The sequence below is a fragment of the Bombyx mandarina genome, chromosome 07 (genome assembly GCF_030267445.1).
Source record: "Bombyx mandarina strain Sakado chromosome 07, ASM3026744v2".
Lineage (NCBI taxonomy): Eukaryota > Metazoa > Arthropoda > Insecta > Lepidoptera > Bombycidae > Bombyx > Bombyx mandarina.
The window spans coordinates 7,197,394-7,213,568 of NC_143214.1; the positions used below are offsets into that span (position 1 = coordinate 7,197,394).

Here is a 16,175-nt window from a genome sequence, read left to right on the forward strand (position 1 = left end):
AAACATGGGAACGCTATCTGATTCCAAAAATTTTATAAAGCTAATAGCTAAAAAAAGTTTATTATATCTTATTTACATAAACAGAACAAAATCAAAAAGTTTTTCTGCGTGCTTTATGACTAGCGACCAGAATACGGCCTTTTTTTTTTTTTTTTCCTACCTAAGCTGATAGCCTTGAGAGGCTATGTCAGCGTAACCCTAACTTTAGTAGGTGAGCTCACGGGGCTCAACCTGACGATGTTGCTAACACGAACCCTAGCAAGAGCCGTGCTTCGCAGAATCTACCACCGGATCGGAAACGCGACCCACTGAGAAGATCCGGCGAGAAACTCAGTGGGCTGTGTCTGAGAGTTAATTTACTCGTCGAGCCCTTCGTCGCAAGCGACGGGTTCGACGAGAACGGTGACCGGTGCTTGAAGTACCTAAAAGCACCGTTAGTGGATCGGGAGGATCCGAGATGACGTGTTTTGGGCGACGTCGACTGCTTTCCATTCTGTCCGCAGGATCGGGAATGTAGTTACCGGCGGCCACGATGAGAGGGTTCTCGTGTCGTGCCGCTTTATCGAAGTGGCGCATGGACGCCGACTGCAGATACTTACTGATGGACTCTAAGTCCAAGTCATCATGGAGGTCGACATTCCTGACGAACCACGAGGCTCCGACGGCTATCCTGCAAAAACGTGATTGAATAATTTGAAATGTTTTTAGGTGTAAGCGGGCCGCGTGAGCGAACACTACACTTGCATAGGTCATGACGGGGCGAATACGGCCTCTGCCGACCTAGTTCTTATATCCTTTTCTCTTACCGACATCGAGCAAAGAAGGATCGAGATGTATATACTGATTCATATTCTGAATATTTCAGAAAAAATTGTCTATGTCTGATCAATACTTTTTGGCAACACTAAGATCATATGATTGTTCATTAAAGAAGCACGTCTGATAGGCGTAGACTTCTTTCCCCGAGCCAGTCATTAATTTTCTGGCTCTATATCGGCCGTTTTTCGTGTTAGTGGTGTTAAAAATAAGCAGCAGCCATGGCGCTCAGCGATGCAGATGTTCAGAAACAGGTATTTGTTATAAACAAAACTGATTTATCTATAAAATCAAGTATTTTAAGGATTATATGTCACGATCATTGATCGGGATGTGCCATTGTAATTTCGACAACTCATAAGACTGCCTCGACTGGACTTCATGTTTGCATTATACTCCGTATTTTTGATCAGAATGTTTATATTTTTCAATTCAGATCAAGCACATGATGGCCTTCATCGAACAAGAGGCCAACGAAAAGGCCGAAGAAATCGATGCGAAGGCCGAGGAGGAGTTCAACATCGAAAAGGGCCGTCTTGTCCAGCAGCAACGTCTCAAGATTATGGAATACTATGAAAAGAAGGAGAAGCAGGTTGAACTTCAGAAGAAGATGTAGGTTTCCGTAAATCTAACACATAACCTTCTGCATACTCAAAGAACACACGAACGAACAATCATGTGACCAAGCAGTATTGATTACGACTATTACGATTTCTCAAATTGAACATTCAATATGTATTAGGTGTTACAATAGAAAAGTCACAAAATTTCAAACAGAATAGAATTATCAAATAATCTAAATAATTTGAAATTACGAATAGTAAAAATGAAACAATAATGAGATTTAATGTGATTTTTATAGAGTAACTAATACATAATAATATAATGTAAATGACATTTTTGATTGACATGGGTGATCGTGACCACTAGCAATCAACCTCTTCATGCAGAGCCTTAAACAGTAAAAAAGAAGCATCACTTTAAAAACATAAAATATTGTGATGCAATTACATTTAAATAAAATCATAAATGAAAAGATGAAAAAAATTCAATTAATTCTATCCAGTATAACTAGTAGTTATAAAATTTAGACAACCACATTTAGAGAAAAACTTCACATTCAAGTTTTACATTGGTTGTATGTAATTGATTATAAAAGTGATAAATGGGATGGAATAATAAAATATAATTATTTAGATAAACATGATATCTTTTCAGATGTTCTGGGAATGACATCATTATAAATGAAGATTTCATTATAATTCAAAATAATCTACAGTAGAGTTCAGAATATTTGGTTTAAAAAAATTTAAATGGGCAGATATAATTTCTTTTTAGGTTAAAAATCCATGCAATGTACTTAATAGTATTTATATCACTGAATGGATGATAAGGTCATTACACAAACTCACTATCTTGATAGATAGTTCTGATAAGAAAATCTTAAAAACACTTTTAACATAGCATTTTTTGTCTTAAAATTTAATGTTCTAAACATTTGTCTATGATAATAATGAGTAAAAACAAGAAACAAAATTAAAATTGGAAAAATTGCTAAAAACCAAAGTCATGTTTCTATTGATAGTTTTTCTTTATTTATTTACTGAAATCTAAAGTATGTGGTTATTTAGGTTAGTGAAGATTATTGATTACTTTCTAAGTTATTTTTATCTAAAATGATGAATTATAAATAAAAAACGGTACAATATAAATGCAGAAGTGCTATTCATTCAGTATCACATTTGACTGATATGAAAAAACAACACATTATACATTTTACATTTCAATATGAAACCAAAAATAAATTGACTAAATCATAATATTAATATGAGTTAGATAAACTAGAATCAAAACAATCTAAGTACTGCAGTGCATTTTGTGACGTTGAATTTAAAAATCATAACATACTGCGATATTAAACATATAACTCATCATATACATATATTTATTATACTTGTGCCATTTTAAATTGTCAGTAACAGTAATTTAAAATTATTTCAGCCAATCTTCGAACATGCTGAACCAAGCTCGTCTGAAGGTACTGAAAGTTCGTGAAGATCATGTACGTAATGTACTTGACGAAGCTCGCAAGCGCCTAGCTGAAGTGCCAAAGGACACCAAACTGTACTCAGAGCTGCTGGTCACACTTATTGTGCAGGCTCTCTTCCAGGTATAAATTTATTCAGTTTGGCAGTAAAATAAACTGCATGAGGTTGATTTGGAACACAAATTTATTGATAAGCAATAATACTAACTCATTAGTTTAGAATAACTAGATATGAGGTGTAGCGGTCTGAAGTGCACAGATGGGAATAGACAATACAATAGATACATGATAATTAATCCATAGAGCATTGTGAAAGGGATACCATATAAAATTAAACAAATTACTATCAATACAACAATGTATTTTAATGGATTTTGCCTTTGTCATAAAGTAATAATAAAAATGACCACAAAGACTAAAACTCTTAGATAAAATTTTACAAAACGACAATTTACAAGACAAGACATAGATTTAAAAAATTGTTATGGTCTCACTGGAGTTAGACTTGCAAATACAATTCTAAGATATTTTACTTCCATCATTCACTTATAAATTAGAAAAATCGTTATACTTGTTTTGTTATAGCTCATGGAACCCACTGTCACCATCCGCGTCCGTCAAACCGACAAGGCTCTGGTGGAGTCCTTGCTCGGAAAAGCTCAACAAGACTACAAGAATAAGATCAAGAAGGATGTTGTGTTGAAAGTCGACACTGAGAACTTTTTGTCGCCCGACACCTGTGGTGGTATCGAGCTGGTTGCAGCCAGGGGACGTATCAAGGTAAGTTCTTTATTGGCAACTACGTAGCTCGATAGATCTAAGAATATAAAATATAATTACGTCTAAAACCAAGAAAAGCTTAGCACATGAAATCGAATTTCCAATTTTTGTTCAATTAAAAACAGCAGACAGTGGAAACAGGTGAAGTGGAAAAGTTATTTTATGATGAATGGATTTTTGACACACAGAGCCTGCACATGCTTTTAAAGTCGACTTGCTTAAGTCTGCAAATCGTTTTTGGAAGTGAAACTTCTTTAGGCGCATGAGGGTAAAAATTTTACAGATGTAACGTCACACAGGTATGCAACTGAAGTGTCATATTTAACTCAATCGGAAACATGAGAAACGGCGCCAGTAAATCAAACTACTATTGAAATTAAGTACTTGTCAAATGTCAGTAGTAGTAGTTGTTGTATTTTTCCAATTGGAAAGGCAAATGTATCATACCATACAGCCTAATATTTTATAATTTTTTTGTGAAAAATGTTAATAGGAATTGAAATGAAATGAAAAGAATATGGAACATTAATCAAATAACATGAAATTAAATTAGTCAGTTTTGGGTGGTGACTTTAGCATTAATTTTGCAGTTGATAATTCCAAATCATTAATTAACTTTCTAGAAGAAAAATTTAGTCTACAGCTAAATAATAATCCAAACACACCAACTACAAATTCAGGAACGACAATAGATGCTATTTTTACAAGATATTTAGATAATGTTGAAACACGAACTTATATTGCATATTTTACGTATCATAATGCTTTAGTCACAACAATACCAATAAAAATCGCGTCGAATAATGTAAATATTGAAGACATAAATTAAAAAAAAAAAATTTATATTTTATATTAATTTTCAACACTTAATATTTTAATGACAATTAAATTCCTAACATATCTTCCTTTTTCCCTTCCTCTAAGTCTCGGAAATCTAAAGTTTTAGATTTGTATAAATATAAGCAAGACTTATAAATTAGTTCGCCAAAGAAGTTTCACTTCTGACATATTGTGTACTTTGTACGCACGCACTTTTTTTATTTATTGTTTAGTTGGGTGGACGAGCTCACATCCCACCTGGTGTTAAGTGGTTACTGGAGCCCATGGACATCCACAACGTAAATGCGTCATCCACCTTGAGATATAAGTTCTAAGATCTCAAGTTTAGTTACAACGGCTGCCCCACCCTTCAAACCGAATCGCATTACTGCTTCACGGCAGAAATAGGTAGAGTGGTGGTACCCACCCGCGCGGACTCACAAGAAGTCCTACCACCAGTCTTATGTCACGTATTGCAGGTTTGTAAGGAATTTTTATTGGTTCAAGGAATTCGAGGACGTTTCAAGGTGGGCGAGCCCCGATAACAGCTTATCAGTAGATGCCGGTGCCCTACTAAGCCAAAGAGTATTTTACAGATCAGCAACACACTGGAGTCTCGCTTGGAGCTGATCGCCCAGCAGCTGCTGCCGGAGATACGTAACGCCCTCTTCGGACGCAACCCTAACCGTAAATTCACCGATTAATTCAACGGTGAACATGAACAAAGTTTGTTGTTACTAACAATTTATTTTAAAAAAGAAAAATTCGTATTTATGTAGAACTATGATAATGTTGAAATAAGTGTTTTTTTTCTTTCTTTGCCTAATTAATTATATCGTTATGATGAAGCGTACAATTTTACCTGTTAGAATGTTTACTGATGTATGTTCCCGTTGACCCTCCAGGAAATGTGTAATCGTGTGACCCTGAATATTTCTGATTCCTGAGCATTCCGATGTGCACGTTCTACTTTTAACTGTACGTTAGTTTCGCCTATAAAAACAATTTATTCATAAGTATTTTATTGGTGCAATTCATTCAAATAATGGAACGTTCAATGTAATTTAGAAAATATAGTTTATAGGATTTGGAAACGGTTTAATTAAGATGTTACCACAGTTAACTAAGTCGGGTTATAAGTCTAAAATTCAAATCGTTATTCGTTACAGTAATTACGTATTGGCACCTTCGTCGTTCGTATATTAAAGCACGTCCACGATTTGGCTTAGCAACGGTAGATATTTTTTTCTGTTCTACGTATAATAATATGATTTTAAATCTTCCATTAATGTTTCGAAATATCGGTGTAAATGTATGTTTATCTTTAGTAGGCAGTGATTGTTGTCTGTGAGATTGGAAGCGGACTGCAGCATCCCATGTTATGTTCACTCAAATCGAAGCAAAGATTTGGCTGGGCGTAATGTGGAGTCTTGTTTCAGTCTCACAGTGAAACAATCCAAGCCTGCTGTGCTTAATGTTCTTGGCAGTGTAACGATTCGACTTGCTTTTGGCTGAAATTAATCCATAGAGCACTGTTAGCTCATATGAAATTAAAAATTTTATTCCCGCATAGCACTGTTACAAATTCTATGTAAATATAAATATGTGTTGAAATGTTGTTTCATTTATAACTTAACCATAAACATTCCTTAAAGATTGTTAACCATCAAAAGTCTATATTTTTCTGCAATCGTTTTATTGGAATTAAAATAATTACATATTCATAATCTAGTCTCTCACATTTCACATTTAGACTACGGAAATGATGAAAAAACAAATATATTTCTTACGAACGTATAATACATTATAGAAAAATAAACCATAAAAATACGTAGTTTAGTACATAAAATTAATAAAAAAATCGTTGAATACTACTATAATCTAATCACAGCGCAATGAACGGTATTTACCTTAAAAATTAACTACAAACTCAGACATGTATCACCTTCGGTGAGATTACATAAGAATTTTTGAGGCCCATACTTGACACTTGTCTTGGGGATAGACTTAATACGTAATGTGAGTGCTAATAGAAGTATCACAACATACACTTTACATTAAACTTTTCTATAAATTATTTACTACCTAAAATTAAAACTTTAATGTATGACAAGGACAGAGCAATGCCACAGTGCGCAATTATCCAGTATCCAAGTATCCACATTATGAACTAGTGGGTATCACTGTTCTACATTGTTGCGTCTGATTGTGACTAATTTTTATAGTTTAATAATTGAATTTTACTGTTAGGTATAGCAATTGGCACGAGTGACCTTGACATTTGCAGAAGTGCATTTTTGGGTCTGTTTGGGGGAACGAGGCATGAACGGGGGTGGCGCCGGCCATTTCGGTTACGTGATTGGATCTTCCCCCGTCGCGTCACATGCCGTCATTTGTGATTGTTTCCCTGTGTTGTGCACGCGCATCACTGCAGCAAACTACACTTTCGTCCAATTTTATTAACTTATTATGTGTATTATCTATGTTTATTAACCGCACATTTTTTATCAATTAATTCTCATTTAATTCTTCCAGACACCAACTTCTTTTGAATAATGTACTGTAGATAAAGGTACATTTAGTACCACAAGTAGTTATTTGAAACTTTTTAGTAAAAGTCGGTTTTTTTTTTCTTGGGCATTGATCAATACTCGTTACGAAACTTAAGGAATTGTTTATAAGCGCCATAGTTCTTGTGTAAACTACCTGTAAGATTCTCTTATAAGCTTATAAATTAGAAATAGGTTTCGGTATATTATTCAAATGGTTTCCATGGCACCAGAGAATCTAGTCTAAAATCTAATGCTTAAAAAGATATATTCGTGTATTCGTTCCATAACTGTTACCACACGGGAAAAGCAAATTAGCGGTAAAAACTCGACAAGATACCTGTTCTACAGAAGAAAATGGGATGAATTGATAACCTTTTGGAAGTCTGTTAATAATAGGGTTATTTTTGACTATAATATTAGCGAAGCCCCGGGCAAAAGTACTATAAAATTACTGATACATTTTTAAATTCCAAATTGAACGAAGTTAATTTAATTATAAAAAGTAATACATGAGTGATCAATTTAACTTTCCCTTAACTGTACGATGCGCTGACGGCCCCACTCTTTTGTCGAGAGCTCACGACTCGTGCCGATTACTACCTATACTGAGTGATGGCTCCTCTTCACAATCGGCCATGATGGGCGATTATATAAATTCACGATAGTGTAGAGGGCATAAATGTCTGTGATCGGCCATCATCGCGTATGATCGTGCGCAATCGGCGTTGTGTCGGTAGATCAAAGGAATGATGGCCCATGATTGTGTGAGCGTCCACACTATCGCCGATTAGTCAGGATGTACCTAGTTGTCTCGAGTATGTGTCAATTGCTTCGACTACAAAACTATGGTTGCGTGGACCTTGTTTTGTTCTGATTGATAGCCACCACCCACCACCTTCTCTTCCTCCATCTTGTTTATCGTTATAAGTAGGCAGCAACTTGGCTCTGCTCCTAGCATTGCTGAAGTCCATGGCCGACGGTAACCACTCATTATCAGATGGGCCGTATGCTCGTCTGTCTACAAGGGAATTAAAAAAAAAGTTTTCACGATTCTTTTTTCACGCACATTAACTAAATGACTATATGAGCTAACTAAAAATATTGCCGCAGCCGCGATCTCCTCGATTTCCATCATCGATACCTAGACCTCTTAACATATCAGTAGACAGTCAGTAAATGAACGTGCATGATTGTGTGGAGAGTTGCCCGATCATGGCGGCGATGATGGACGATCATTTGTTGACCCATCATGGCCGATTGTGAAGAGGAGCCATGACAAACTGTCGGCCCAGTTGGCCCCCAATCGTCCTACAACCAGTGAAATAATCAGTTCGTATTAGGACTAAATGACGTACTTTTTGTTTTTTATGCAACGTGCTAATGGATAACAACCACGACCATTTGCGTCGTTACTTTTGGAAGAACATTCGAGTAATGTTTTTTTTTTTGATACGACAAAATCACAATACACAAGTAGGTAATCACGAATTGATCGTTGTGCTTAGTGCCAGTTTTTTAACGTTTTCGATAGCGTAAAAGTTAGCTCATATTTGTATGGAATGGGAACGTTCCTGTTCCAACTGCATACAAAATTGGCTTAACTTTTACGCTATCGAGAACGTTAAGAAACTCGCACTAAGCACACTGCTTCGTGGAAAACGCTCTTACAATATCTCGTTTGTTCACTTTCTTATTCTAAACCACTAGGTGCGAGACATCCGGAGTATAAGCCGGAAGATATCTCGGTACTCGAGGCTCGTCACGTCGCCTCGCTCCTCTGTCGACGACCAAACTAATACTCCCGGCTTCTTTCACACCATTCGACTTGATTCTTCTCTGCGCTGGCATTATTGCAGCCCGAAGTGACTTACGTTTCTGAAACATTGAAAAAATCGTATACAAATAATTAAATGCTTAAGAAATTGCACTACAATACGAAACCATGCATGTGTCTACTTACGACATTGTTCAATTACCGTTTTCATTGGTGAACATTCTTGCAAAGCAGCGGGGGCATATTGTGAGTAAAATTACGAATCTAGTTCAATATGAAACGAGTTTATTATATAATTTAATAGGTATAAGAATATATTGTATTGGTCATTAACAACGCTTTAAGCTGCATCGGGGATGGCGAACTTTGAGTATGATATTCAAGTGCAACAGGCGCTTATGTCTTTATTATTACGTTACGTTTGTATGCTTTTAATGGTTCGCCGTCCCTGACCCATATTTTGAAATAAATGTCGTCGTGGAAGGGGTGCTATAATTTTATATTTTGCTTTCAATTTGTTCTTTATGGTTGTCTATGTCGTAGTGGTCCACATCCATGGCCGAAGTTTTTGCTCTGTTTACCTCAACGGCTCCGCGCCACCTGTCGGCTGCATGTCTCGCTATTTCCAATCTCTTCTGTTTTCTTATCTGATGTCGTTTATATACAACCTCGATGACGATAAGTACAATACCCCCTATTATACCAGCCAACACCAATATGAAAACACCAGCCATGTTTTTCAAACCTAAAGTGTTTGGTGTTTTTTCATTTTCTTCGCAATTCAACATATTATTTCGCAGAATCCATTGATTATCGAGTGACTCCATTATACCACCTGCAAATGAACTTAAAATTACAGAAGCTTCTGATTTACATTGACTATAAGATTATATTTAAGTTCTATCTCACAACGTACTCTCGTGGAAATCCAATATTGCAAGCGTTACTAAGTCTGCCCAAGGTGATCCTTTCTGTAATCCAACGCCATAGCCTGATCTTCCGAATAATTCTCCTGCTGTCACCAACTCACAGTCTTGAGCTGCTTCAAATTCCAGACGCGAGGAATCCCAAATGAAAGCCATTAATTTTCTGAATTTAAAAGTTATGATTCAACACATTTCAAATAACTTCATCTCGAAAAAATCAATGAATTCGGTCAAAATAACATTATTTTTTACCCATCTTTCACATCTTGAATAGCTTGCTCTGCGCTGTCGTAATTATTTGCCTCCATAGTTCGATACATATTTGAAAGTTCCACCTGTCTTCTAAAGTACATGTCCACCGCCGAACCTTTCACAGTCGCACAAGTTAAATTTTCCATTGTATTTCGTAACTGTGAAATTCAGGTCTTTAAGTAAGAATTCTTGATGAAATATTACAAGAAATAAAACGTAGGTACGTACTCTAGCATCGTTGATTCCAGTAAGTTTTGTTTTAGGTCGTTCAAGTACAAGGAACGCGGCTAAATTAGCAGTATAAGAAGCAACAATGATCATTGCAAAGCCTGCCCAGACCATACCCAGTACTCGAGCTGAAAAGCTTCGCGGTGTGCCTGAAGAAAAAAGGCCCCATTATTTATTGAAAAAACAACACGTATCCTGTATTTAAAAGTAACTAGTAACTAGTACCTTCGCCAATCCCGCTATTCAACAGAACGCCCCAAGCAAACCAAATAGCACTCGATAGATTTAATGCATCTTCTTCGGTTCCATCGATATTTGCGAGCTTAAATCTTCCGAAAGGAGAAAATCGGTCCAAAAGATATAGCACGAGAGCAACAACGTGTACAGACACCATAACCAAAATCCAGAGAGTGTTAGAAAATGGTTGTAAGAACGACACTAAGGTCGACGATCGAGAAGGCTGAAAATTAACGTTACAAATCGTTAAAATTAAAATTTAACTCAAGGCATTACTGTTTTAAAACTTAAAATACTTTCATCTATTCTAAAACATCAAATCAAAGAAACAATTCATGTCGTTTATTTATACACTAATTATGGTACGAAGCATTTTACCTTTTTTTCAAGTATTGTTATTCCTTGATACTTAAAAGGCTTACTGAACTCGATGAACTCTGCCCTTTCGGGATTGATGGTTAGAGGTGCGACAATCATATCCGCCCGTTCGTACACTAGCTCAGCTAAAATTATACACAAAAAACAAAAAGGAACGATTTGAACAATTATGATGAAGAGTAGGTATATGAGAGTAACTTTATTGAAACTATAATAAATTTTGTTACCGATAAGGCCAGTCCATTCTTTCTTAGATCCAGGAACAGATAAATTACGTATTATGTAATTACCAAACTGCCCGTCTGGCGAAAGAGCCACCGAATACGTAAAGTTAATAGCCTTTGAAAGGTATTTCAAGAGGTCCATACAAAATCCTTTGCAGCAATAAAGTTGACCTTCAAACAAACAAATCATCTTGTTCAAAATGTTAGGAATTTTCAATATCAACTTAAGTATGATTGACAGAATAAAAAAAAATACCGTACCTGTTTCGTCGCTAGCATTGTAGTGAGGACAAGGTATTTCTTCCGGATTGCATTCGCTACCGTCGTCTATACGTCGAGTATAAACAAAAGGTTTTTCTTCAATTGTTAAAACCTTCAAATTTAATTCATCAACGATTTAAAAACATTACCCATAATATTTACAAATTATGCCTAAGAACAAGTAATACCTTTAAATGTGTAGGTATCATAAAGCCCTCAGGTTTGGAAGTACTTCGACCCATCCATATTATCTCATGTTCCTTCAATTCTAGACGCATTTTTTGTGTTTCCTACAATATAATATCATGATGAACTAGTAATTAATAAAATTGCACTGAAAGTCAGCTTTGATTTTTATTTGCAGTTTTACCTTCGAATAGAAGTACTTTCCCACCGCGACGTGCTCGCCTTGTGCCCTAACGTTCACCATGTCATATTCCGCATGGACACGATCTCCGTGGTCATCGAACGCTACGTGTCCAGTCGCTCCATTCTCTAAACTTTGCTTCCTAATGTAATCAAACAATAACCTTCCCGTTGTCCAAATAGATCCAGAATTGTCGCAATCCGACGGCGGGGCGTGGATCTCTTCTGAAGTATTCATGTCGCGGATAGCTGACGCCAAAACGTATCTGTGCAAAGATTAATTTAAAAATGTTTACATGCACATTCTTCTCATTAACATTTATCTATTTTAGCACGTTTTTATCAGCCTGATCTATAACAGTATTTATGTAGGTACATAACAACGTGTAGGTGTATTCAACATAATTTTCATAAAGTCCAAGACGCTCAATTAACTGGGAAATTTGCACACCTATAAAGAACTAATACCCTGAAGAGATCAACAGGATAAAAAATTATTTAGATTTTGTAACTTTTTACACCGCGTTTTTTTTTTCAGTTAAAATTTATTTATTTCCCACTTACATCGAGTCCTGAATGTGTGCGTGTTCATTGGTTGCGTTTACAAGACGCAATCCTAATAAGCCTTCCGGTGCATTGGCAGCGTCCAACGCTTGCTCTGTAACCATCCAAACGTATCCAACAGTAGTCATATTGAGGTATGTGGCATCACGGAATATTATTTCAGCATCAGTTTTACTGAAAAAACGCAACAGTTATCTTCTTTGGTAAAATTCTCAACGAATGTCGTTGTTGTTTCTTCATTACCTTGCATACATGAGAAATACTCTGGCTTGGGCACTTTTTACGTCCATAAGGCTCTCTGTGAAAGAATCTAGGCCAGGCTCGAATTCGATAACCAGTTCGACTACGACTTTACGATCGACGTCCTCGTCTATGCTTTGAGATGTTGTCTGGAACCTGAGCATTAATTAATGTATAGTACGCTAGGAAGGAGTTCGCGAATAGGTGTGGATAAAGGTTCGTTTGGAACCTCTGGGTCTGCGGAGGGACTTCGGTTCCCTCTGTATTTTGTGCCGTATGCTCCATGGGGAGTGCTCTGAGGAATTGTTTGAGATGATCCCCTTATCTCCTTTTCATCATCGTACCTCCCGCCAACGGAGCAGAGTTCATTCATATAATCTGGAACCGCTGCGTTCATCGACAGTGCGTTTCCAGAGGTCTTTTTTGCCACTATGGAATGAGCTCCCCTCCACGGTTTTTCCCGCGCGCTACAACATGTTCTTCTTTAAAAGAGGCTTGTGGAGAGTATTAAGCGGTAGGCAGCGGCTTGGCTCTGCCCCTGGCATTACTGAAGTCCATGGGCAACGGTAACCACTCACCATCAGGTGGGCCCTATGCTCGTCTGCCTACAAGGGCAATAAAAAAAAAGGTTAATAATTTGTAAAATAAGATAAGTAAAGCAATAAATTACCTTATCGTTTTTTCGATAACTTACCTGCCCAAAATAGCTCTGCCGTCGGTATCCGAGCTATGAATGACTATAACTTTCATGTAGTTAAAGTGTTTGAGGACGTCAACCCATACGTCAGCCTGATGCGAATACGGCGGCACAGTGCGCAGGAATGAAACGTGGATATTTTTGTCGGAGAACGCTGAGTCGCGCGATGATATCCCTATGACCGGTATGTGGTAAAACCCGCTGGTATATGAAACAGCAGCTGGTGATAAATCTCCAGTTAGCGGATGGGAAACCACTACTGCGTAAACCTGTAAAATCAAATTAAAGTAGTTACCATACTTAGACAAGACTGCAGGACATCATGAAGACTTTTTTTATTGCTTAGATAGGTGAAAGAGCTCACGGACCACCTGATGTTAAGTGGTTTACCGGAGCCCATAGACATCTGTAAGGTAAATGCCACCACCCACCTTAAGACATGAATGAGTTCTAAGGTATCCGTTTTTACAATACAGTACGTAGTAGGTATGTTATTATTAAAATGATATTGGGTGCCAGCAGTGAGTTCCTGAGCGATCCATCTGGTAGTAAGTAAATTTTAACAACAAATTTTATTTGTTTATTTGCCTCCTAACTTAAAATAAGTATTATTACTTTAGAATGAATCTTAGGCTAATCTATAGCAATGTTGCCGCGGCCGGAGAATATTCAAAATGACTCCGATACGTGCCGATACGTAATTATATTAAGGTAGCAATTATCGTGGTCGCTGCTAATTACATATCCGACCCAAGGGACTGGGTAAAGCAAAGCCGCCGTCCCCCGAAACATGTTTTTACTGTCTTCAAGCACCGATCACCGTCCTCGTGAATTAACCAATAGTCATAGCCCACTGAGTTTCTAGCCGGATTTTCTCAGTAGGTCGCAATTTCGATCCGGTGGTAGATTCTGCTGAGCGCTGCTCTTGCTAGGGCTAGTATTAGCAAATTCTCTGAGGTTAAGCCCGTGAGCTCACCTACCCGTCTGCTCGTAGCTGGAACAGCCCCTTAGGCTACCAACGGTAGGGGCAAAAATACAAAAAGATATATACGAATAGATACTTACTCTATGAGCAATTAAATCTTTACAAACGTTGAGGGCAGTTTTTATCGGATTAGGGTCCATTAGAATTGAATAATCATGATATGTGACGCCACGCGGTACGTATTGATCTTTAAAATTAAGATTCTGAAAAAAAAAAAAAATCGAAATAAAGTTGAAATATATTATTTGTGTTGATAATATGTACGTAGACTTTATTGTACGCATAAATATTCAAGAACAGATATAAATGAACGTACATTTAAAATATCTAAACTAGCCTAAGTCATTGATGGGTTTTCTAGCTGCAAACCACCAGTGGAAAAATATAGATCCTGTATGAAATATATTTGGGGAAAACTGTATAGCATACAAATTTAAATAGATACACAAGCTTATTATTTCAACTTTTCATAACACATTTTTAGTATTGCAGTTAGTTTTTATTGTAACTAGTTCTGTTTCCACAGAAGTCGTTTAAATTTTTTATTCGAAAGTTATAACAGGCTTAAAAGTACCGAGATAGTATCCTTGAAGAAAGCTATGGATTCGTTGCTAGAAAGAACACCTCCAACATTGTAATAGGTTGGATTGGAAAATCTTCTTCTATCAATCTCTGCATAAGCCAGTTGACAGCATAATACCAGGACGAGGAAGAACTGATAGGACCTCATCCCGGACGCCTAAAAGTTGATTATTTTGTTAAAAATAGAAAAAAAAATTGAAAGGAACGTGTATTTTCTTAACTATCACGAAATGTGTTTTTTTTGGTGGTGAATTTGAATTTACTGGTGGTAGGACCTCTTGTGAGTCAGCGCAAGTAGGTTCCACCGCCCTGCCTGTTTCTGCCCTGAAGCAGTAATGCGTTTCGGTTTGAAGGGTGGGGCAGCCGTTGTAACTACACTGAGATCTTAGAACTTATATTTCAAGGTGGGTGGCGCATTACGTTGTAGATGTCCATGGGCTCCAGTAACCACTTAACACCAGGTGGGCTGTGAGCTCGTCCACCCAAGTCAGCGATAAATAAATAAAAAGTGTGTAAATATTTTGTTCGAATAGGTACCGAAAAGTATTGCAGCACTCGGTTGAGATAGATAGATTTGTGCGTGCCAGATTTTGTCAAAGACCTGCACAACACTAATATGACAGGGCATATCACAAGCATAAAGGTCTCACATGGAAAGCTAAACTACTGTAAAAGAATCAGAGCGTAAAGTCAGAGTTCAGAATCCAAATTTTTCGATTTCACAGCGAAAGTCAACTTGATAAAAAAATGTAATGAGTTAAAACCTCAATCAGTGGTCATTTCCTATAGCCAATAATCATGGGTTGACGTATCCTACAAGTCGTAGGATACTTACAATTAAATAAAATCAATGCCATTTGCTGTAGGTACATATTACAAATAAAGGGAATTCCGTACCTACCTGAAGTCAGCTGATGAAAATCAATATAACAAAAATTCAATTTAATGACCAAATACATTTACATAATATTCATTGCGCTTTGTTTATATGAAAATAAAATTTAATGAGACCTTAAAGGGATCTCGTTAATAAACGAGACACATAATTAAACACCCGGTTTACCCAACGCCTAACTTTTGATTAAACTTGAATATTTCACAGCCTCTATTACGTAAGTCCAGTGTTTTCGTTACTGAACTTACAAACAACCATACATTATTTTGCGACTCACCGTTCTTTGTAACTGGTTCAGTTATACATTGTTATTTCCGTAAAACAAAAAGGGAATTTCGGAGATGAAAAGTAAAAACAAGATATTGGATGCTGTAGATGGAGCCTACGTCTGCAACAGTACGGCGCTTGCGTATAAATATCTAATCGATGCTTCTCTTATTACGTTATATAAGTGAAAATGAGTGTAGAATTGTGGTATACCTACCCAATCAATAAACATATGCCTTCATATATTTAAGCTAGAACTAATTAGACCAAGAACAATATCTATTA

The 16,175-nt window shown here is 36.8% G+C and overlaps 2 protein-coding genes across 2 annotated transcripts; one reads left to right on the forward strand and one right to left on the reverse strand.

The window, feature by feature from the left end:
- The first annotated feature begins 892 nt into the window (after positions 1-892).
- On the forward strand, positions 893-6,076 carry Vha26 (V-type proton ATPase subunit Vha26). The gene is made up of 5 exons (XM_028169561.2): positions 893-1,070; positions 1,253-1,428; positions 2,818-2,986; positions 3,449-3,643; positions 5,059-6,076. The coding sequence occupies exons 1-5, from the start codon at positions 1,038-1,040 to the stop codon at positions 5,164-5,166; spliced, it is 681 nt and encodes a 226-aa protein (XP_028025362.1). The 5' UTR covers positions 893-1,037; the 3' UTR covers positions 5,167-6,076.
- Positions 5,718-16,026, reverse strand: Nmdar1 (glutamate ionotropic receptor NMDA type subunit 1). The gene is made up of 17 exons (XM_028169549.2): positions 15,901-16,026; positions 14,721-14,885; positions 14,227-14,349; positions 13,159-13,430; positions 12,468-12,620; positions 12,225-12,398; positions 11,665-11,926; positions 11,483-11,584; positions 11,295-11,406; positions 11,037-11,204; positions 10,810-10,934; positions 10,420-10,654; positions 10,195-10,343; positions 9,967-10,124; positions 9,705-9,877; positions 9,370-9,623; positions 5,718-8,889 (listed from the first exon to the last, which is right to left on the reverse strand). The coding sequence occupies exons 2-17, from the start codon at positions 14,874-14,876 to the stop codon at positions 8,710-8,712; spliced, it is 2,796 nt and encodes a 931-aa protein (XP_028025350.2). The 5' UTR covers positions 14,877-14,885; positions 15,901-16,026; the 3' UTR covers positions 5,718-8,709.
- Positions 16,027-16,175: the final 149 nt, after the last annotated feature.

Bases quoted from the DNA above. Each gene is read 5' to 3' on its own strand.
- Nmdar1 (XM_028169549.2), bottom strand. From the start codon at position 14,876: ATGAGGTCCTATCAGTTCTTCCTCGTCCTGGTATTATGCTGTCAACTG. The intron at 11,205-11,294 runs GTACGGTATTTT...GTTTGTTTGAAG, and splicing joins CAATGCTAGCGACGAAACAG to GTCAACTTTATTGCTGCAAA. The intron at 10,935-11,036 runs GTAACAAAATTT...GTATAATTTTAG, and splicing joins AGAATGGACTGGCCTTATCG to CTGAGCTAGTGTACGAACGG.
- Vha26 (XM_028169561.2), top strand. From the start codon at position 1,038: ATGGCGCTCAGCGATGCAGATGTTCAGAAACAG. The intron at 1,429-2,817 runs GTAGGTTTCCGT...AAATTATTTCAG, and splicing joins GTTGAACTTCAGAAGAAGAT to CCAATCTTCGAACATGCTGA. The intron at 3,644-5,058 runs GTAAGTTCTTTA...AGTATTTTACAG, and splicing joins CAGCCAGGGGACGTATCAAG to ATCAGCAACACACTGGAGTC.